The following is a 23,543-nucleotide window of genomic DNA, read 5'->3' as shown; positions in this document are numbered from 1 at the left end:
TGACATTGAGTGACATTGTGGATATAGGACAAGTCAACAGCGGTTGGCATCAAAGAAAGACAGTATTCTTAGGTGCATTAGTGTACCATGCGGCTTGTTGTTTAGACTGTACTATGTCGGGGGTTGGCCCTGTATTTTCCATTCAGTAAAGCCGCCCTTCTGGTTGTGTTTCTAGGTGTGCGCAGTTTGAGTGAGTGCATCTGGGTTTCATTTCAGCTTTCTTGCATTAATTTTACATTATTACTACTCTGTACATAGCTCTACACTAACTTGGTACTTTTTTTTCATTCCAAGCTTCAATTTGATGCCCTTTTCACTGTGCTACGCACTCTGGAAGGCATTCAATAGTCCAAGTTGATGAAAATGAAAGTATCCGGGTACCCAGTTCTATGAACCCCAAATCGATGTTAAGTCTCCAAAGAAGACCTTGTCCTTGAAACTGATCCTTTTTCTCTGACAGCTGAATTTATTGCAGTAGTGGCAACTGGCCCCTCGCACCTAATCTTGCTGTAAATAGATGCATCTCATTTAACTATTATTCTATATTTGATTCGATATTCAATGCTTCCTGTAGTTGTATTCGGAAAAGTCAATATGTATTTGTCCAGCTATATATAATGCCAGTTAAAATGTTCTTTAAACAGAAAAGCGGAATTTTTACCTAAAACTTGGCATTCACTCTAAAAAATTGCTGTTACCAGTGGCCACAGCAAGCACTCATGCTTTCAGAAAGAGCACAGTCTTTCAACATAGCATTGACTAGTTGTACTCAGTGTGAAAATATGTGGACAATTCTGCATAATATCTATGATTGCAGCAGTCACCTGTCAGAGGAATAAATGCAAAATTTGCCTTGGTACTCATTTTGTTTCGAACTGAGCGTAATAGAGAACGGTATAATTATTTCTTGTATACTGCAGCAGTTGGGACTTCATACCATGATTACTAAACCAACAGTAGCTTAGTAAAGCAATAAGTCTCGCTAAAAATTTGGTGCATTACCCTCGGGTTTGCATTCAGTGTGCTATGTGTGTGAAGCCATAAAAATGCGTCAACTGCTCAAGCTTTAAGACAGCCTCACTTAGTATTCTACACACTTAGTATTCTACACTTGCTTGTGATATTGTCACATCCACAGAAAAGCTGGATTACTTTTATTCCAAAGTGGCTGGTTTCATGCCAATCTCCAATATTCCCTGTAGGCACTGTGTGCACAACTATGCACATGAATATAGTGCATCAAAGGCATAAAGCACAGAGCAAAATAATTATTTTTAAGATATTTCTGATTTTGTTTGTGCTACAAGTTTGAATTATATGTGTTGAGTGTTTTAGGTAAATTAGCTGGAAGGTAGATGGCTGGGCAGATGGCTCCTGGTATCAGTGTCTTATAGCAGGTTCACTTTTTTCATTGTTTCTCACAAAGTTTTTTATCGGGGATATTTTTAAAGTGGCTCAATGGCTGCTTTCCAAATATTCTGGACATGAAAGACTCGTTCTTTTCAGTCCCATAGAGAGTTCTCGCATAAAGTCCATATTCTGTAAACTTAACAAAAATCACTGATGGATTGAAAATTTTCAATCTGTTCTGTAGCTGTGTGTTTCTTACAATTCTGAAAATGCAAGAAATGAGGTGAAATATATTTTCAGTGGACAGGCCTAAATTGGCACCTGAAGGGGATTTTGGCAGACTCGCATTGTCTTGAAATGTTCACGTGGTACATGCGTTTCACGACCTTCCTGTCCTCCTCACAGCAGGAAGGCTATAGCTTACAAAAGGCAGTGCCATATTTATCTTCCAGTTTCTGTTTTGATGGCTGAGCTTCCTCATAGCCTGACTGTCATAGAACGAAAGCATGCTTATGTTGTAGTGAGAAATTATTCTGTACAGTGTTTGTGTTCTCTTTGCAGCAAGAAGACTTAATAGGTTTGTACGACACTATGAGCCTTTGATATACAATCACAATGATGTCCATGAACGACACATGCGGATCAAAAGGTCTCCTCAAGACTATGACACAGCACTCCACCTCAAGTTTTACGCACATAACAGGTAGGGCCCGCTCAGGAAGCCCTATATTTGATATGTGCTGCTATCTCATGCCTCTAGGAGGCACTTTTCATTGCCAGCATGTTTGCAGAAAGATTGTGCATGCGAGTGCATGTCTGCTGGTAGTATTTTACATGCAGGTATCAGGTATATCATGATGTGCTTGTAAGTATTAAGTGCTCAAATTGTCTACCAATGGTTCATAGTTTCTGTTTACTGTTATATGCAATGTTTCTCAGACATTTTAAGTTAGCTTTAGAAAAGAGCTTTGAGAGCCATGGCAACCACTATGTACATTCAGGGCAACGCTCTCATGTAATCTGCCTTGCACCATCTAAGGGAGCTCATGCTATATTTATTTATAGATACTGCAATATAGATACTGCAAATATGCAGTGGTGGCGTAGAGGTAGAACACCCACCTCGCGTGCAAGAGGTCCGTGGTTCGAATCCCGGTGCCGGCAATTTTCCACCGGGGAAAAAAAAAATAAAATCCGTGTGTTGATAAAATTGCATAAACAGGCCTGGAGTGTGGCCTGATCCCGGTGGCCAGAACCGGTAACGCACTCCCTCACCAGAGCAGGATTGGCCACCCTGGTGCAGTACTTGGCCACAACCTCCTATAAAATAGTAACTCAGGGGACCAACTGCAATGCATGCTCACTGACCTGGAGAGGCAAAGCAGAAGAGTGGGTCTAAAAATTAATCTGCAGAAAACTAAAGTAATGTTTAACAGTCTCGGAAGAGAACAGCAATTTACAATAGGCAGCGAGGCACTGGAAGTCGTAAGGGAATACATCTACTTAGGGCAGGTAGTGACTGCGGATCCGGATCATGAGACGGAAATAATCAGAAGAATAAGAATGGGCTGGGGTGCGTTTGGCAGGCATTCTCAGATCATGAACAGTAGGTTGCCATTATCCCTCAAAAGAAAAGTATATAATAGCTGTGTTTTACCAGTACTCACCTACGGGGCAGAAACCTGGAGGCTTACGAAAAGGGTTCTACTCAAATTGAGGACGACGCAACGAGCTATGGAAAGAAGAATGATAGGTGTAACATTAAGGGATAAGAAAAGAGCTGATTGGGTGAGGGAACAAACGCGAGTTAATGACATATTAGTTGAAATCAAGAAAAAGAAATGGGCATAGGCAGGACATGTAATGAGGAGGGATGATAACCGATGGTCATTAAGGGTTACGGACTGGATTCCAAGGGAAGGGAAGCGTAGCAGGGGGCAGCAGAAAGTTAGCTGGGCGGATGAGATTAAGAAGTTTGCAGGGACGGCATGGCCACAATTAGTACATGACCGGGGTTGTTGGAGAAATATGGGAGAGGCCTTTGCCCTACAGTGGGCGTAACCAGGCTGATGATGATGATGATGACTGCAATCTTTTACAATAGCAGGGTCGGAACATACAAGTACATTCATATAAACATACAGTTCAAGCAATAATGCTGACGCTTGAATTCAGCATGGCAAAAAGGACAGAACGCATGAAAAAAGGAGCAAATAAACTATGTGCGGTTGAGTCAAGAATGCAGGTGCACCTGAAAACGAGATAAAGAATTTAGTGTTACGACTTCATGAGGAAGTTTATTCCAATCAACTATTGTTCTTGTAAAATAAGAGTACTTGAAGCAGTTATGCAGTGTTAATGGGGTTACTGCTAGGGAGTGTTTATGACAAGTAGCATAACCAGTTAAAGGTGTTAAGATGTGCAAGGTATCAATATCGTAGTGGCCATTCATTAGCTGAAAAAAGAATTTTAATCTGGAAACACGATTTTGTTCTGTAATCGAAGAGAAGCCATTACGTTTAAGGAGATCTGTTATAGAAGTTTTAGATCTGTTAGAGATGTTACATAAATCTGTTATGAATTTGCAAGTACTCTTCAGCCTGCTTTGTGCATGTAGTCAGTATCTTAAGTTTACTTAGGGAGAGTTCTCTCTCTCTAGTGTACTCATGTTTGTAAAAAGCATAAATCTTTGATTAATCATTCTTCTTCTGCAACCACTACCCAGTTTATTTATGGCAGCGATTTGGACATTAAGTGCTTCTTAACAAGGGTTTATATTTGTCCTTGTTATAAAGTTTTGTAGATTTATAGCACTAAAAGAAAACAACAGAAGAGGATCAATGCTGGTCCTGTTTTCTCATTGTCAATACATGTGGTCTTTTCAGCTATGAAACCTATGAAGCTGCACTGCTTGTTGACTAACGTGGTGTGCATTGCTTGATTTTTCAGACATTTTCATTTAAGGCTAAAACGTGACACATCAGTATTCAGCAATGACCTTGTGATAGAAGCACACGACAGGAGACCGCTGGACGTAGACCTGTCACACATTTACTCAGGGCATTTAGTAGGTGAGTGTGGTCATTCAGGACTTTCCGGTCTCTGTTGGACCTTCATATTACTTGCTTGCACGTTCGTGCACCCGTCGCAGATGGGCAGGCCTCCCTTGAAATCTTCCAACACTATGAAGGACCCGTACTAAAGGAAGTTTGATTAATGACAAATGACAGTGCTGGATCTTTCTGTAACAGCAAAAATGTCAGTTCTTGAAAAGGGAATTTTGGGGGCGTTTCAGTGCTAAGAAAGCTGTAGTGGGAGCAGTGGAAAAATAAACATGTCCGCAATAGGCATTAGTAAGAAGCGATTCGAGGATTGGTGGAAGAAAAGTAGGGAAACGACAAAAGCGGAGACATACAAAAGCACAGTTCGCAATAGGCAATAAGAAAATTTGGGTGTGGTAGTTCATAGTGTTTTTTTCTTTCTCTTTTTTTTTTTTTTTTTTTTTTTTTTTTTTTTTTTTTTTAGCCTAGGTAGGAAATTGGGCAGTATAATAGCAAGAGCTTGGTGGCGCAACCCACCACCCCGTTCCAAAGGGGACACTCATAACATCCATCCATCCAGCTAATGCAAAGTAAAATTACAGCCGGGCAACCATCATTTTATGCGCTGTAAGAATATGAGAACAGTCAGCAGCAGATAAGCAGAAAGTTTGCAGATGTGATAAAGCATGGCCCAGCAGGAGCTGTGTACAAATATTAGTAAGATGTTGAAAGTGTTAACAACTTCGTAAGACATCTGTAGTAATTACAAGTAACGTTAACAGTCGTGCTTTCTTGTGCTAGTCTGGTATTCAGAGCAATACTCAGAGGTTGAATTGTAACAACCCTTTTATCGCTTCACTAACAATCTTTGCTCTTTGTCTCTTGCAGGGGAGCCAACGAGTCATGTATTTGGGGCTCTACACGATGGTGTTTTTGAGGGACGCATCGAGACAACAAAGGGCCACTACTACGCAGAGCGGGCCAACAAATACTTTGCTGAAGACCGACCATACCACTCCATCATGTATTCTGCCAATGATGTTGAGCTTCCAGACCACGAAAACGACACTACTCAGCCTGGCTGTGGCATCACGGAGGATGTGCGGCAGTGGATGGACAGGGTTGCCAACAGCGCTGTGCCAGACACGGCTGTGAGTTGTCTACCATTTCAGCATTGCTTCTGTTCTTCCATGTGCCCGAGCCCTTCCAGCCATAATTTGTAGGTGTAACATTCTGGGAGACAATGTTGGGCAGTGTTCTGAACCAATTAATGTTTTAAGCCCACCCTGGGATTTTAATCTCTTGTCTAGGTTACAGAGCAAGTGTCTTACCTTGACGATAGAAAGTGCTGTATTATAATAGCATTTGTATTCTTTGGCAATGGTTTTCATGATAAGTAAGTATAAGTTTTATTTTCTAGGTTCAACTGGAGGGTTTTCTGGCTATAAGCTGCATGAGCAGCTTGACTATGTCCAGAAAACCCCTACAAGCAGTAGCACATGAGTGGTACAGAAATCAGACACACATGCAATAGTTACAGTCTATAAAGAGAAAACATTCACCAGTTATACATAAAGAGTCTAATAATCCTTGCACAAAAATTTAAACAATAGAATTGAAAATAGAAATGCTCAAATGGTCATACAAATGTTCAGAATTAGATAATAGGAATAATCAAGCAAAACATAAAGACATAAAATTGCATTTCAACAAAATATTTCGGCAGCTCAGCTTTGGTATATCCTATTGTGTGTTTATACGTGTTTAGAACATGGGCCAGGTTGCAAGACAACATTTGTAAGTTATAATTAGTGCGAAAACATGGTATATTCCATGTATTAATAATTCTTGTGTGTATGTTAGCATGACGCATGTCCAAAGATGTCAGAGTCGAATAAAAATCTGCAATGGATGCCGTAGAAAAATACATCTTTTGTAACAACTTAAAGTGATACAAATGGTTGGCCCGGACAACGTTATGTGCTTCAAAAGCATACTTGGAGGTACTAGTTGTATTATCAACATTGGCAAATATTCGAACAATTTTCTTTTGCAGTACGATAACCTTATTTATGTTTGTTTTGGTCATTATGGCCCATACTAAATTGCAGTAGTTAAGGTGAGAAAACTACATTTACTGTAGAAAACTAATTACTGTAGAAAACTACAGTAATTTACATTTCAAAGGTAAAGTTTCACAACATGGTGACGAAACCCCCAGATGGAAGAGAGTTTCTTGCAGACAAAGTCAGTATGGGCGTCCTAGTTTAAATAACAGGAAAAATATACTCCAAGTATCTTGTGCACATCAACTATTTCTATTTGGTGATCTTCAAAATGAAGCATGCAATGCGGTATTATCGGTTTGTTTCTTGCGCAAACTATTATAGCCTTGGACTTTGTAGGATTAATTTTTAACTTATTCATCCTTGACCACATATACAATTTAATTAGTAGCAGGTCATTACATTTGACCATTAAATCGTTAAGGTTAGGGCCTGAAAGAAGTAGGGTGCTATCGTCCGCGTATATCACAAAATCAATGGAAGGATCTATGCTTACAATATCATTTATGTAAGTATTGAACAAAAGGGGTCCCAATATGCTCCCTTGTGGGTCACTACAACTGATAGGCAAAAGGGATGAAAGTTCATTATCTAAAGACACCGACTGGCTTCTGTTTTGGAGATATCCTTCAAGCAATGTGAGTGGCCTTGACACATGTGAAAGGTTGACCCACTACAGCATGCTCTCTTGGTAGCAGCATTTGCTTTCTTCGTGTACTAACAGTGGCATTTTATGGAAGTGAGCCGTATGTATAAGCAGAGTCCTTCCATTTTTTTTTCTGGTCACGAAACTGCCGCCTCAGTTTCATATAGAGCCAGCGCCTGCCACTAGAGGCGCAATCGTGCATGAGAGGGCATGCTACCGCTGTGGTTGTGTGTGGGGCAGCCTCGGTATTCTAGCTTTCTCAACTTCCTCAACCGTCGCTTTAGTTTCACGTAACTATTTTTAACATTGAATATGCTTAAATTACTGCCTGAGCGCGTCTTCTGCCATTATATGAGCGCCCGGGACGAAAAAAAAAAAAAAAGCCGCTCATAACATGAAGCTTGCGGCGGTCTCAAACCAAAAAAAAAAATTTTAAATCTGGGATCTTAAGAGCCAGAACCGCGATACGATTATGAGGCATGCCGTAGTGGGGACTCAGGATTAATTTTGACCACCTGGGATCCTTTAAGATGCACCTAAATTTAAATAAACATAAATAAATGTCTGAATGAGATTTAGGTAGGATTAATGCAAGACAAACTTCGCTACTAAATATATTTAAAATGCACCTAAATTTAAATAAATGGGTGTTTTGCATTTCGCCCCCGTCAAAATGCGTCCGCTGCACATGGCCGGGCGGTCTCTGTCCAGATTTCATCATCGCCGTTCGCCTCAACACTTCGGTGGGCTCCGTTTTTTAATATTTGCCTGAAATTAAACACCGCGCACCCGCCGTGGTTGCTCAGTGGCTATGGTGTTGGGCTGCTGAGCATGAGGTCGCGGGATCAAATCCCGGCCACGGCGGCCGCATTTCGATGGGGGCGAAATGCGAAAACATCCGTGTACTTAGATTTAGGTGCACGTTAAAGAATCCCAGGTAGTCAAAATTTCCGGAGTCCTCCACTACGGCATGCCTCATAATCAGAAAGTGGTTTTGGCACGTAAAACCCCATAATTTAATTTAAACACATTCGCAACAAAGCGCCAGTGGTCCCACTTATCACCAGATGCAAACATATGGGCTGTTGCACCCCCGCTTACCCGTAAGTAAGCGCCAACTCTCCGTGGCGCATAGCACCAGATTGTTCGCCGAGCACAGCTGTTCACTTTCTGTTAAACTGTGGCAGAGGAGGACTCTTGACTGTGGGCAGTATCTTATAAGATCAAAAGACTGAAATTGTTATTGCAAAGGGCTGCTGCCGTAGAATACTTAATAACAAAGAAAAGGAAATGGAGCTGCTCCGTGCCCTTAAGATTTCTCTTCAAAGCGATGCCATTTCTGAATGAGATTTAGGTAGGATTAATGCAAGACAAACTTCGCTACTAAATGTCTTCGGTGCGGCTTTTAGCAACGGATTAAGGCGAACGTGAAGTGTTAGGACTTGCACAGTTGAAACTAGCTGTATTGTAATTAGGCAATTGCCTTAGCAAGCAGTCGTTTAGAAGTGTCAGAAAGCCCAGCACTTATTCACGCTGCTCGTGGTTCCAACGCAGAAACGATGGGACTAGGTATTTTGGTTCTTAATGCTCAACTATTTACAATATGTTAAAAACTTTATAATTTGATTAAGAAAAGAAATAGAACGTGTTGGTGCAAAAACAACATATACAAGCACGATCATTTATTTATCATGTAAAATAAGCGGAGCGAAATACAGACAGCACAGAGGCGTCAGGTCACGAATGGTCCACCATTCACAATGCAAGAAGTTTGTTAAAAGCATGACACTGATATAATAAGCATAAAGAAATAACATCACACATGAGATATACGCATTGGGGGGCAGGAAACAAACACCAGCAAACGAATGGCAATAAATACAGAATGCATAATCGATTGTTTCTATAAACAAGAAAGTGTAAAGGATAAGCATTTCATAACACATGGCAAAACAACTCTCTAAACGAACACAAGTAGCCACATCACAAATGCAGCAATTTTTTTTAATGGCTTGTTAGAGATACCAACATCCTACTTCTTCAGCTGTTACTTGCAACACGTGTTTGGCATCGTTGTCCCACCCTGCCACTTCAACTAAACTGTCCAGCACTCGAAAAATAGCGCAGCATATGCACATAACGCACCCGATCACTCAGCTCGCCTCGCACTGCGCACGTGCTTCGGTACGCGAACGATGCCCTCTGTTGCACAGTGGCGCCGCGTCGTGGCACCTTTGGGCAGCATATGAACCTCTCCCATAGTGTGACGGCGGAGTTTCGTGACCAGAAAAACATGGAAGGACTCTGGTATAAGTATGTGTCTGTAGATAAGTCTGGCTCTTTAGAAAGAAGAGTGAGTTTGCCATTTAGGTACCTCCTGTAAGGTTGCTGTATACTTGAGTGTAGCATCATTTCCTTGTCTATTGCCCTCGCCACCTGTCGTTGCTGTCATTGGTTAGCACCGCAAAGAAGGCTCATCCAGCCCAGTCAGCCGTTTTGGTCTTTTATTGTAATAGCAGTTGGTGTGGACTATCAGAGCGCATTTGTGCTGGTGCTGCCGCCACTATTGCTGTCCTAGCAGTATCAAGAACCCATGCCTGCCTCGTGCATGGAGGGTTAGAAGGTTGCCAAAAATGTGCAGTGCAAAAAACAATGAAGCCAATTGCACACACCCTCACACTTTGCTCACTCATTTCTGCAGCTGAGCAAGGGCAGGGGTCTCCCTTCCACTGCTAACATGAGCGTTGTGTGGAATAAAAGCTATGACCAACACTGTGGAGGTCACTTCGCGAGTGTGACTACAAACTGCGTGAGACTCTTTCAAGCGACGTAGCGGCCGCGCACACAGGAGCCTCAAAGGAACGATTCTCACTCGTCGGGGTTCGCTTCAAGACGGAACGTTCATTTTACAAAAGACATCGCAGTGACAAGAAAAGGAAAATACAAAATCCAAGTTGTCCATTGGCCACACCGACGCCTTTGTCCTTCTCGGAGGCGCCGGCCATTCACGCCCAGCAGGCGGTCCTCCGAAAACACGGGGCACGGATCAGGTTGCGGGTCGAGGCACCGGTTGGGACGCCAGCCCAGCGGGGCACCCCTCGTCCGTTCGCCGGCTCCCTCTTGGTGCGTCGCCGGGCCCCCAACCATGGTTGCAAGAAATGTGCGACGGTCGCTAGCAATTCTCAACACATTGTGCGCAGAAACATTAGCGTTCCTGCTGAGCAGCAGTGTGCGTACCACACCGTGGTGCATACTGTAATGTGAGGGGAATAGACAGCACATTTCTAGCTACATACACTGATGGTTTTCTTTTGGTCACATCTTGCGCAACATTGAGTTTTGAGGACTGCAATGCTGATAGTGGAACTCTTCATCATGCCAGCATTGTGGAACACCTAATAGCCGCCAGGGTACTATTTCCGCTGTGCAGCAGCACTTGCCTAACATGCTGTGTCATGCCAACATATCACTCCCATGTATTCTTAGAACACTATCTGAGCATTTTCATTGCAATGCTAAACCTTGCTATCACTTTCGGTGCTTCGTTGTTTGAAAAAAACTGCCCAATTTGTTTATTTACCATTTGATTTATAAAAGAAAGGCAGCGAGAGGGCGGCTATGTGGAAAGGATGTTGCCAACACCAAAGGATCACACTATGGAAAAAGTCTACTGGGATGTTAGACTCCTCATGTCCTCCCCTTTGCAACTTCGACACTTGTTTGGAAGGAATGGTTGGGCATGCTTGTACAGTCAAACCTTGTTATAACAAAACAGGATATAACAAAATAATCTGTATAATGAAATAAGTGAAATTCCCTTTGAAATGCCCATTTAGATTCATGTTGCAGTACACGTAATATCGGATGTAATGAAGTTATGGATATAAAAAAGTAATTCTGGCTCCCACTTCAGCTTCATTGTATTGAGGTTTTAGTGTAGTGTTTTAAAGGCATTGCAATGTGTGTGGGCGTGCATGTGCATGTTGTGGGAGTGACGCTCGCATGGTTGCAGTTAGTGCCTTGGATGCATGTCAGAGTGACCTGCCCATACTTTCTCGAAACCTGCTTACAGGAGAGTGGCTGGAGCAAGCCAAGGCGTGCTGTGCGCTCTCCAAGTGAGGAGCGGCATCACCATTTTTCGGAGGCACCGCAGGCCAAGTATTTGCGGTCGGCAGGCAGCCTGCATCTGGGCACAGGAGGGACCAGCTATCTGCCCAAGAGACGCGTCTGCAACCTGTTTGTGCAGACGGACACCTTCCTCTGGGACCACATCACAAGCACGGGCAGGGACCCTGTCAAGGCACGCGAGGAGATCTCATCTCTCATAGCCCAGCATGTCGAGGCTGCCAGCCGCATCTACCGAAGCACAAATTTCAATGGCATTCGGGATATCAAGTTCGCTGTGCAGAGGATACGGGTGCGTGATGAACAGGACTGCATTACTAGAGAGTTTTAATTTGCCCGTATTTGTAATTACCATTTACAAAATGTTGGGTTATTGGGCACGTAAGTGCAAGCTGTCGGATTGGTGGTGCAAAGTTTATGCAAAGAAGGCACAACTGTTATTGCAGTAATGAACTGTACTCAACTTATCTGCCGGCATAAAGCGTTGGCAGCAACGAAATCAACAATATGAAGTCTCTTTTATTTTATATTGCTTTGACGAGAACACTCGTATAGCACATTTGTTTGGTGTGTTGCTAAACAAAGCATCACAAGATGTTGCTACCAGCATTGTTAGTGCCATCTGCGATTTCTATAACCTACTAGTATGTCTGTAAAGAATATTACATATAAATGGGAGCTAAAGCTCTCTATACTGTCTGCCTTATGCAGCCAAACCGCATTACCATATTGAAGTAGCATCTGAAATGAGAATGTGTGTTTTAGGTTTGATATTGCAGTAAGCAATAGGAAACCACCATAGCCGAAGGAATCGTTGTACAGAACCACACAAAAACGAATTCATTAGTCTTATCCTCAAAAGGTACCATTTAACACGTATTGCTCTTGGTGGCCTCACACTTGCCACAGCAATATGGCCTCTTCTTTGGGTGGTGCAAGCATGCAGAAGTGTGGATTTTTGTTACATGCCACACAATTCAAATGTTTGGAAGAATTTGTAAATTATGAAGACTGTGCTTAAGCAAAACATTGCTCCACTTTTAACTCTTACAGCATCAGACATTGCTGTCACTGTTGCATTTGAAAAATGCATCTAACCATGAGCACGAGCATGGTTAGTGCTCATGTCTGCTTCACAGTGCCCAATGATTCACTTTTTCAGTGTTGACTATGATGAGGTTCGTCTTCAGTAATACAATATCAAAATTATGTTTGAATTTCCTTCTTTAGAATGTTGCTTATGTGCTCACAAAGCATAAATGACACTTCAGTATTTCCCAGTACTCGGTAAGAATTTAACCAGACGGATTCTGCTATATCATGATATTATCGTATTTACTCGCATAATGATCGCACTCGTGTAATGATCGCACGCCTGAATTTTGTTGTCAAAATTCAATTTTTTAAGTTTCCCATGTAATGATCGCTCCCCGAACTTGCCACAGCCATGTGTCGTGTGCCAAGTCTAGCTAATAATGATCGCGCTTACCATCTGTCGAATGCTACGCGAACAACTCTTGAAGACAAACCAAGCGGTCTGCACGCACCAAACATACTTAAGCAGATGCCCCATTTCATTCCTTCATCACTTTCCGCACTTCCATGACAAAAAAAAAGGCTACAACCAAACATGCCTTTATTATGTGTAGGCTTTATAATGGTTGTGGTCAACAACAAAAAAGGTGCCTTTCAATTCTTCTCGTCTGCACTCGTGGACACACAACAAATCGCGAGCAGCAATGATAGCAGCCACGTTTACACTGATACGTTAGAAGTGTACCCTATTCATACGCCGACACTTGTAACACAGCTAAGATATTCGCCCACCCTTAGCGGAAACGTGTCATATTATGATAGTAGTGAAGACAAATACCGCAGTTTCTGCAGCATGCCCGCCATGTGTTTCTATGTCACTGGCAGCTAAGCTTGCCCATCAGTTTCTGTCCCCTCAAAGTGGACATGGCTACGTTATTGCCGCAAACTTGCCGATGTTAACGATATTATTCATTACTGATACGGAAAGAAGCTGTTTTAACGCATGTAATGTACTCGCGAGAAGAAGAAAAATCGCGGTCGGCTTGCTCCGCCAGCTGCCATTTTTGTTTTGCTGTCCCGCACTACATACAACGGCAGCCACCTATTTGTTGACCTGTTGTCATCTTGCAGCAAACACGGGATGAAAAAAAAATTGTTTTTCTTTTTTCGGGAAATTTAACCCGCGCAATGATCGCACCCCTGAATTTGCATCAATTTTTTTTTTACAAAAAAGTGCAATCATTATGCGAGTAGATATGGTAAATTTTGAAAGTGCCATATTTGGTGCAACAGAGAGCTGCTTCACATTGCTGGGCAAGACTAGGAGTCGTACATGCAAGCAATAATGGATTCTGTAAGGCAGTTGAATCATAAAAAAGCCTGCATTGTGGCTTAGCGAGTGGTGGGAAGCAGCAGTGAGATGCCTTTATCTTCAGCATCGTGTTTTTGATAGCTTGAAAAAAATACACATCGAAGGTGATACGACTTATATGAATAAGAAGTATTCGACCAACAATGCCAGAAATGCTGTCAGGCACACATTCGGAAGTGTTCAATGCGAAGTCTTGCAACATCTTGTGAAAGTGAAACTATCTTTGAAGGTAATTACCAGAGAATACAACCCCTGGACGCACAAGCGATGTACCATTTCTATTTTTTTCAGCACTTACGAAGGAGACTACCCAGGAATTCTAACTGCTAATGGCTCCTTTCTGTCGTGCAGTGTTATTTGAAAAGCTGTAGAGCACATTCAGGAACATTTTTTTGTTTTCATGTTGCCTTTTATCATGTGTCCACATGTTTCATGTTCTGAAGAAAAAATACACAGTGTGAGAAAAGAAAATACGTTGCAGCAGATTCTTGTGCCTGGGTTGAGGAATCAATGGAGAGCGCGAAAAGTCTGGTGGAAAAATCGCGCTGCACTGCTCTATGGTGGGAACAGTGACACTACTGACCAAATATGATTTATTGCTGACGCGAGAGTGTCAAATGGCCGCTTGAGTGAAAAAAGCCAACGTCTGTCTGTAGCAGTGGAATGGCACCTAAACTCTCATTGCCACTGGCTGCGACACCACATCACGAGCACGCCTCAATGGAGTAGAGCGGGCTAAAGGGAATGCCTGCTGCTGCAATGACGCGCCAGGTGTTGCATGAGGGCAGAGGGCGTCACTGCGATGCCATGTCACCCTAACTTTCGGCACAAGCCGCCCCTCGATAGAGCAGAGCGATAGCAGGCCTGTGCACTCTATGACGTCATGCTACTTGAACCGAAATTCCCACTGTCAAGGCCAGCGTGATGAAAGCGGTGACGTCAAAATCACCGCAGCTTATTCGGGAGCGTCCCCATTAGATTCTATGGCAGTTGGGCTAGGCAGCATGGATCGAAGGGCACATGCCTTGAGCTATCTAGGAAGTGTTGGCAGAGTGGGTGAAAGGGGCACCTGTTGCGGCAGTAGCACGCCATGTGTTACGTGAAGGGAGAGGGCATCGCCGGCTCGGTGGCATGTGGTGTTGGCGCTGCAGGCTGCTGCTGCTGCTGCTTTCTTTCTCGGGCAGCACATACAGCTATGGTACATTACGTGCAGTGGAAAACTCAAAACTGCTCAGCGCCGTTCAATTGTACACTAATGCTTTCTTTCGCATTCGCAACCCGTAAGAAGTACTTGGGTATCCTCGGATCTTTTTCGGACTTTCTCTGTGTGAATACTAAACTTGCCTTTTCATTAAAGAAACAAGCAACAATATTTTCCTAGCTATGTAACGTTTCTCTTTCTCAGCTAAGTACGCAATGTTTCTCAACCTTAGCACAGCCCACCCCATGCATGCAGTTGATTTGAAATTTGGGGTCTGTGCAGCTATATTGCGTATGCTTAAGGCTCATTATATCTTTGCAGTGTCAATAACAACTTGTCAGTTATGATTAACTCTCTGTATTAATGTGGACCATTCTTTGCAGATCAATGACAGCTCAGCCTGTTACGATGAAAGGCATCGTCGGTCGAATGCGTTCTGTGCGGGCAACCTGGACGCATCTAACTTCTTGAACCTCAACTCCCTGTCCAACCACGACGACTTCTGCCTGGCCTATGTGTGGACTTTCCGGGATTTCCAGCATGGCACCTTGGGTCTGGCCTGGGTGGCATCGGTTAATGGTAGGCCTCAAAATTCCCCGTTTTGTCATTGACATATGGTGAAGAACTTATAACGTTGGTGCATTGAAGTTTATTTGAGTGAGAAACCTGAATATTATTGGTACATAATGGGGCCAGACAAAGAAAACATTGCTCAATATGTTTGTTAAGAACTATGAAGATACGAGGCAGTTCTCTTGTATAGTAGTAGTAATAACTGGTTGTTTATTTCAATAATTAGATAAAGGAAAGGAATGGGAGGAAGATTGCTGCTGACTGCAATACCTGTCAAGCGCAGTCTGCTGACACCTGAATCGCGGTCAACAATTGTATACCCTCCACGCTGAAATGGTTCACGTTAGAATGGTTCCCTTGTGAAACCCTGCAAAAGAGAATTTCTTTCATCAAATAGAGACTAGCATTGAAACTTGTGCATGCTTGCACTGCTCCTTATAATATTTTTCAGCATCTTCCACACTACCTTGGCATTCAGTTGCACGACAGGCACCGTGATTGTTGTCAAGCTAGCAAAGAATGTTCTTAGGCAGGGCTTGTAGTGGGGTTGCTGTGGAAGATAAAAGAATTGGGAGATAAGGTTCAAAAATATTGCGGGTTGATGGCGGCAACAAAAAAAAAACTACAATAGGGCAAATATATAAAGTTACAAAATCGTCACTTTCTGGCAATAACCATTTTGCTTGAAAGCGTCAAATGTGGCCGTAACATAGCAACCAAAGGAATATGCCTATGGCTGATTTCTTTCTTTTAAAAATTTTTTCACATATCCACTTTTTAAAGGCTGTGAGACTTCTTCAATACTAATGTGGGACTTAGTGTGGAACCCTTTTTATTAATTCGGTTGACACCTGCCACTTTGCTCTATCTGTAGGTGCATCTGGTGGAATCTGTGAGAAGTACAAGACATACTCTGAGAACATCAATGGAAAGTCAGAGAATGTCAAGCGCAGTCTCAACACGGGCATCATAACATTCCTCAATCACAATGCCAAGATCCCGCTCAAGGTGTCGGAGATCACATTTGCCCATGAGATCGGCCACAACTTTGGCTCACCTGTGAGTGCCCTGCAATGTTACAACTATCTAAGCCCTTGCTTTGTTGACAAATGCCTTCATCGTTTGTTGTTGTTACAGTCCTATCTACAATGGAACCTCATTAATATGTACCGGGCAGGAACGTGGTAGATCTATGCACTAAACGGTAGTGCAGTGAAATCTCATTACTACAAACTTCACATTACAGTAAAACCTTGTGAAACCGGAGTCGGCCAGAGGTTGAAAAAAGTACCGTAAAAACCGGACTATAGGTCGATCCCCCAACTAACGAATTCTAAAAATGAAAAAAAAAATCTTTTTCAATGGCAAACGTACCGAAAGACACCCTTATCTTGAAACAAATGCGACTCATGCACAATGGTGACAGTATTTATTTAAATGCTGCTCGCACATGCAACCGGCCAATTTTTAACAGTATCACGCGACCATCGACCTGCGTGCTTGTCAGCACCTCATTAACGGCGCTGAGCGGTGAAACAAACGAGATACGTGCATCTGTACACGTGCGCTTACTTTCGCTATTTGGCCGCCCTGTGCCGTGATGATATAAGGTGCTGACAAACACGCGGATCGATGGTCGCGCGATACTGTTAAAAATTGGCCGGGTGTACAGTACACAGAAGGGCATGAAGTGTGCAAGCGCTACTCCGAATCAGAGCAACGCCTTTGATCAGAGTCGTCCGAACTAGAGTCGGATGACGAGTGCTTCTCGCTGCCCAGTCCAGAGGCGTGCGCGATCTCTACTGCTTTCAAACGTATGCATTCGGCAGTCACAGGCAGCGATCTTACACGCAGCTCTCGGACGAACTCCACAACCTTGTCTTCCAGTTCTGCGGTCCGCCCACGGAATGACGTTTTCTGTTGGTTTGCTGCTTCTGCCTCCGCCAGTACCGAATACTCTTTTCGGATACTCCAAATTCGTGCTGTGACGCGAGGATGCCGTGGGCTTCCGCGCACTCAATCGCCTTTTTCTTGAAGGCGACGGTGAATTGCCGTCGGCTTCCGCTCATCTTGAAACAAAATGTGAAAAAGCAGCCTTTAACCAATATAACTTTGTGACAATGTAAACTCAAATTGGCGATGCCAAGATGTCGCCGCGCCACGCTACTGCTGATAACGATGGCGAAGGCGGCTCTTCATCCGCCCATTGTTGCAAAACTTCTGTAGTTTTTCCGCCAATGTCCGGTTATAAGACGAGGGTCTACTTTTCGCAATGGTTCTTTGAAAAAAAGTTCTACTTATATTCCGGTTTGTACGGTATGTACTAAATGGTAGTACTACTTAACTGAAATAGAGTGAGATCGCCCACTTCAATCAAACTTGGTGCTGGGCTAGTTGGTGATGCATTCTTTAAAACTGATGGTAGCGCTAAAAGGGACAAACACACGGTGAAAAGACAACACGGCGACGAGGGAACGCTACTGACAACTGGTTTATTTTTGAAAAGTGTTCAATATTTGAGACAATCACAACACAGGCACACAACCGAACTACACCTTCTTATCGCAATATCGCAACCTTCATTATTGCAATATCGCAAGCAGTCACGGGAAGTGAAGTGATAAAACCCAAGCAGCAAGAAGTGAACACATGACCAATTTTATTGAAACATCGCTGATGCACAGACACGGCTTTTTTTTTATATGTGGAATGCTTCCGGCAAAACTCTAGCTTTAGCGCTTGCACTTCTGCCCAGAACCTTTGCTTCTTTGAACCGTGGCATGCACTCGCAAACCATCACATGCGAAACTAAATTGGCAAGTTTGTCTCGTTTTGTTAAGTTTTGAGAGTTTTCCCTTAAGTGGTCATTGAGGCATAGCTCGATATAGCACTTGCCGCAGGACAGGGGTATAAAGTATACTACTCCTAGGGCACACCTGACGAAGACATCTTCTAGCTGCTTTTTGCAACCGCGCTGACCTTCACCGCAGATGCGGGGGCACAGCTTCACCAACTTGCTTAGCGCAGAAAAAACAAGCGGAACGTTGTGCCTGCAGGCCACTTTTTTGAGGTTGTGTGAAGCCTTATGAATGTAAGGCATCACCTCAGGTTTGGTCTTCACGCATTCAGGTGCAGCCTTCATTCGTCGGGGACCAAATTTCTTGAGGAGGGTTTCAGCGACTGCTACAAGGACCGAGCAAGGGAAGCCTGCAGCCAAAAGCCTGCGAACCTGATTGTCAAAACTAAAATGCATTTCATGCGGGCATGACTTTTGAAGCGCCGATTCCCTGCAGAGCAATGCAATTGCTCTTTTCACGGTCTTTGAATGAGAGGATTCATAGGGCAAAAGCTCTTTCTTTGCACGTGAGAAATACGCCCAACAGGTGTGTCCCTTAGTTATCCTCAGCCTGAGGTCTATAAAACGTATCGCCATATTGCAGTTCATGGGTAAAAGCCAGGCCTTTACCATGGTCGTTAAAAGTACTCAAGGCCTGTCGTACAGAATCTTCAAAAGAGGTGTAATTACGAGCTTTTAAAAAGATACAAAAAAATCATCTACATATCTTGTGCGACATCTTTTTAGCTCATGTTGATCGCCTTTTGGATCGAGATTTTATTAAAGGCCCGGTTTCAAAGGTTTTTAGATATCCACATGCTCTGACACATGCTCTGCTCAGTAAAAATCCTAGCATCGCCAGCGGTGAGTCAGGCTGTCAACATGGTGGGTCAACGCAAGCTGGTGTTCCCCGGCGATTTTGTCGAGTCGGTCATGCTCGATTCGCACCATACGACTTTAGACAAATGGTTTAAATTCATGGTAGGAGCATTGAATGTTGTTCCTAGACATTTGTCAATGGCGCAAACGTGACAGTGTGTGAACACAGACATTCAAACTGTAGGATTAGCATAGGGTCGTCAACAATGGTGCGCTGAAAAACTCTTTTTGCAAACTTCACGGCTGCACACCTTGGGAAAAAAACTGCCCAGCGATCATGCAGTGCCTTTGCTGCAAGACCGTTTGGTTTTCACAATCGTGCTGCATACCCACAATGAGTGTCTAATCGTTTTTTTGAGCACCACAAACACAGCTTTAGTCTCAAGCCACGGCATTTGCAGCGCTTTCCAACGCATTACTCTCATAGTCTCCCATGACCTCCGCACCCCCTATAAAAGCCGACCACTGCTTTTCTCTCCTCATTCGCTGTCCAGTCTGCAAGCCGTTTAGATGCCAGTCACTCCTCTCATTTGCCTTCATGTCAACTTCTCGCCTCCTCGATGCCAGTTTTGACGTCGCTGCTGCTCCAAAGCTGCCCCCTTCCGGCCTGCCCTCCCGAGCACAATCTTCCACCAACAGGTTCCCTCCCTTCTTGGGTTCCTGCTTCTTGGTCTCCAGAACCCGAATCGCCTTTCTTCCGCTACATGTGAAACAGACGCCAAACAAGATGCCCTGACGTCATTGTGAAGCTTCTGCCTTCTGCGTCGCGCTTCGCGTTCAGTCACTTTGGCACCGACGGCATGTGCGTTTGAATCCATGCTGCAGGCCATGTGATTGTGTGTTATTCGAAGTGCTTCGTTAGGCGTGCCTCGCGTCTGCTTTTGTGGTCTACAGTGGTAAATGGCTTTGTCAGTCTCTGGGCGAAGGTGTCTAACTTTGGAGCAGAAATTTCTGCTGATGAAAGAAGTGGGAAAAGGTCAGCGTAAAACTGACGTCGCGAAGGAATTTGCCGTGCCACCATCTACTTTATCAACTGTATTGAAAAACAAGAAAGCTGTGTTGGATGGCTTTGAAAAGAGCTTCTTGGCGAAGAGAAAGAGGAATCGCGATTCAAAATACCCCGAAGCTGAAGGTGCACTTCTACAGTGGCTGAAGAACGCCAGAAGTGCAAATATCCCCGTACATGGACCTGCACTTACTGCAAAAGCCTGAGCGCTCGCCCTCCAAATGGGCCATAAAGATTTCAAGTGCAGCAATGACTGGCTTGAGCGGTTCAAGAAACGACACAGCTTACATCGAAGTCAATCGTTGGCGAAAGCGCAGCCATGAACCGTGACACTGGGCTTCTTCGATTTTCCACTTCTGGCTACCCGTGGGCTGCCAGAGCCAGCCAGAGCGTCTTCGTTTCTCTCGGGTTGCTCCGCCCACCGCGCTACGCACTTCCGCCGGGCGTTCGTTTTGCTCGCGCTGGACGGTTCTGGCTACCCGCGGGCTGCCAGAACCTGCCAGGACGATTTTGGTCTGGCTGCTCTCTGGAAGTTCTCTGGCTAGCAGACGACTAAAAGAGGCGATGGGCGCTCGCCGCCATCTTTACGGGGACTTCACGAATTGCAACGCGTGCGCTTGAGGACTTAAATTTACCTCGCTCAGCCAACTGTCAATGGTCATCTTTGGATTTCCTTACTTCTAGCGTTATCTTTTTAGGCGCTAATGCTCCGTTCCGCATCGCGAAGCGGTGTGATACAAGCCGTGGTGAACCGTTTGAAGCTTTTGTGTGTGTGTGTATGTGTGTGTCCCCTGATTGCTTCTTCGCGGCGGTGAACAGCGCGCCGCGCGCTCATGCGTGCATGTTATCTGCATCGTGTTCCACGCAAGTTGTAGACGCTCATTCACACATTGCGGTACATTTTGGGTTCGTATTTCTCTGGTGGCGTTCCTTTTGACATATCTCGCGTATGTATATCTCTCCTTTCTCTGCAGTTAGCGAAGGCTTTGCAGCTAGCCCATGTTCGCTCCGTCTCTCCGTCGTATGCTTAGGTGGCAGCTCGAAACCGATATGTGTTTGAACTGCAGGCCGTTGATCTAAGAATACACTGATTGCACTCGGTACATTTAGACGCACGTACATTGGCTTATTGCTCTCATGATTGCAACCAATGTTGTTTTTCGTGTGGAACGTTTCGCTGGTCACAGGCGACGTGCATTTTCACGCGCCAGCCGCGTCCCCAGCTCCTTAAAGGAGTACTGACTCCAAAAAAAATCCAGGTGGTTTTTTCTGCTTTAATAAGTAGTTAATGACCCAGTAATCACGGCACGAAACCTCATTTACTTCAGGGCGCGACAGGTAATTATTTGCAGTCTTTTTTGTAGCGACCAGTTGAAGTTTCGGTTCCAGAGAGTAACGAGACGGGACAAACGGGAATGTAAACAAAGTGGTCACCTGTTCGCAAAAAGCCATGACGTGCGCGACCAACTTGCTGAATATTGTCGTGCGACTGCCGCATCGGTCGGACGACCGAAGCCAATGACAGCGCCGGTAGCGTGAACGTCATGGCCACGTGGTAGACCCGGCGGGGCGGGGCCGGCGAGCGGGCGCCTCGCCGCTCCGATCATGTCTGTTTTTTTTTTTTTTTTTCTCCCTGGTTGAAACGCGGGCTTCTTTCGCCGCTGACAGCGGCACATAAATGGGCTACAGTTTGTTTCTGACACGAAATAACTTCTAGAATAAAGTGACCTCGAAAGAGTGCGAGTTATAAAACGTTGTGCGAAATAGTAAATCGTTGGCGTGATTTCTACTCGGACGCGGTAAGCGCAGACGCGCCAGCAATCGTCTGTATACGAAGCGGCTCGCCTGACTGGCCTGTTTACTCATCGCTACTAACGGCACCGGGAAAACTAACCGTATTTTCACTTAAGAGAAACATAAATATTCAGGCATTGATTGTACTGACGAATTTAGGCGCTTTATTACGAGCTGCGTACGCATCGCAAGGACCCTAGCTCGGCCCCGGATAGACGGCCGGCGAGCTAGGCCTACATCGTCTCCCAGCGATCGCAAGCTCGCTTGGCATGCTCGTTCGCTTCTGTCGGCGCCAATGAAATCAAATGTGTTTATGCGTGACATAACTGTGTACACGTTGTGCCGACTAACATAGGCGCTTCGTTATACGAGCTGCAAGCGATCGTGTCACAAGCGCAACCGGTGTCGGATTCGATGGCCCAGCGAGCTATGCCTGCCGGCTCTTGGCCATCGGCGGCTGTCAACGGATCCGATACTGCTAACGCGGCCTTGCGGAAACACGTCTACAGTGCTCGCATAGACGTGTTTATATTGTCGTTTGTTTCAAACAAGATAGCTGTGTAAATCCGGTTGCTTTCACTTTCTGTTCGAAGTTACGCAGCATTCCGAACTTCCACGCAGGGGCGCCGGTTCTGGGCCGCCGCTCGCTCATTCGTACCGTGTGTCCCTAATTGCCGTATGCGACAAGTCGCACACGACGCGGCGTACTACAGCTCGCACGGAAAATCGCGCCATATGTCTCGCGCTTTAGACGTGGCCAATCACTTAGCGACTCAGATATTGCGGCCGGCGATGGCGAGGACGAACCTCACCAAAACCCCCGCATCGGCCACAATCAATGGTAAGACACAACAAATCGGCGTTGAACGTTGTGGCAGCGCAGTCAAGCTGATAGTGTGGGAAATATCCCGATGGACACGACAAAAACTGCAGTTGCAGCGACACGGAAAGCGTCCCACTACAACAGCTAGAACAAGCAACAGCAGAGAAGAGCACATGTAAGCCGCATGACAGCCAACGAAAATTCGTGACGTAGCCACATGACGTAGCGTTTTCTTGGCTATTTACAATCCCGGTAGATGTCAATGTCGCGAGGTGCTCTGTTTTGCGGTTGGCTGCGCGCACGTACTTTAAAATTGATTTTAATGATGTTCTAAGCGATATTCGCTGCTGATATTTTATAGACAATGTGTGTGTGACCAACTAAATCGATCTCACAAGTTATCTTGACTTCAAATTTTTGTGTCAGTACTCCTTTAAATGAGAAGCACCATCAGCCGCAACAAACTTTCTGAAATCGAAGCCCAAGCAGGTCGGCGCGAAATTTTTGCGTATGAGACGTACCCAATAACCTGCTTTTTCATGCCTTGTGATGACACAACGCTAACTCATCAATGTCGCCGGTGGTCGACGTGATCGCTGCGAGCAGGGATCCTCCAGCCATCGTTTTCGAGTATACAATCACGATTTCGCGTCTTGTCATCCGCCGCGTCGGAGGCCATACGCTGCGCAAGGCGAGGTTGGCCGAGTACGTGTCCTGCGCCGAGTCGCGCGAAAGTGATCGTATCCCTGAGTGCAACTATATATTTTCAAGCTGGCAACGCATAAATGGGCCGACT

The 23,543-nt window shown here is 44.6% G+C and overlaps 1 protein-coding gene across 1 annotated transcript in view; it reads left to right on the top strand.

Annotated features, from left to right (window-relative positions):
* Positions 1-23,543, top strand: part of LOC126531700 (disintegrin and metalloproteinase domain-containing protein 10-like) — a 65,084-nt gene that overhangs the window by 14,657 nt on the left and 26,884 nt on the right. The window contains exons 2-7 of the mRNA XM_050179372.2: positions 1,912-2,053; positions 4,300-4,421; positions 5,280-5,542; positions 11,176-11,520; positions 15,220-15,415; positions 16,284-16,468. Of these exons, the coding sequence (XP_050035329.1) occupies positions 1,912-2,053; positions 4,300-4,421; positions 5,280-5,542; positions 11,176-11,520; positions 15,220-15,415; positions 16,284-16,468 (1,253 nt within the window). The remainder of the gene's footprint in view (positions 1-1,911; positions 2,054-4,299; positions 4,422-5,279; positions 5,543-11,175; positions 11,521-15,219; positions 15,416-16,283; positions 16,469-23,543) is intronic.

This window comes from Dermacentor andersoni, chromosome 5, assembly GCF_023375885.2.
Source record: "Dermacentor andersoni chromosome 5, qqDerAnde1_hic_scaffold, whole genome shotgun sequence".
Lineage (NCBI taxonomy): Eukaryota > Metazoa > Arthropoda > Arachnida > Ixodida > Ixodidae > Dermacentor > Dermacentor andersoni.
The sequence above is the reverse complement of the archived record's forward strand: the minus strand, read 5'-3'. Positions and strand labels throughout refer to the sequence as shown.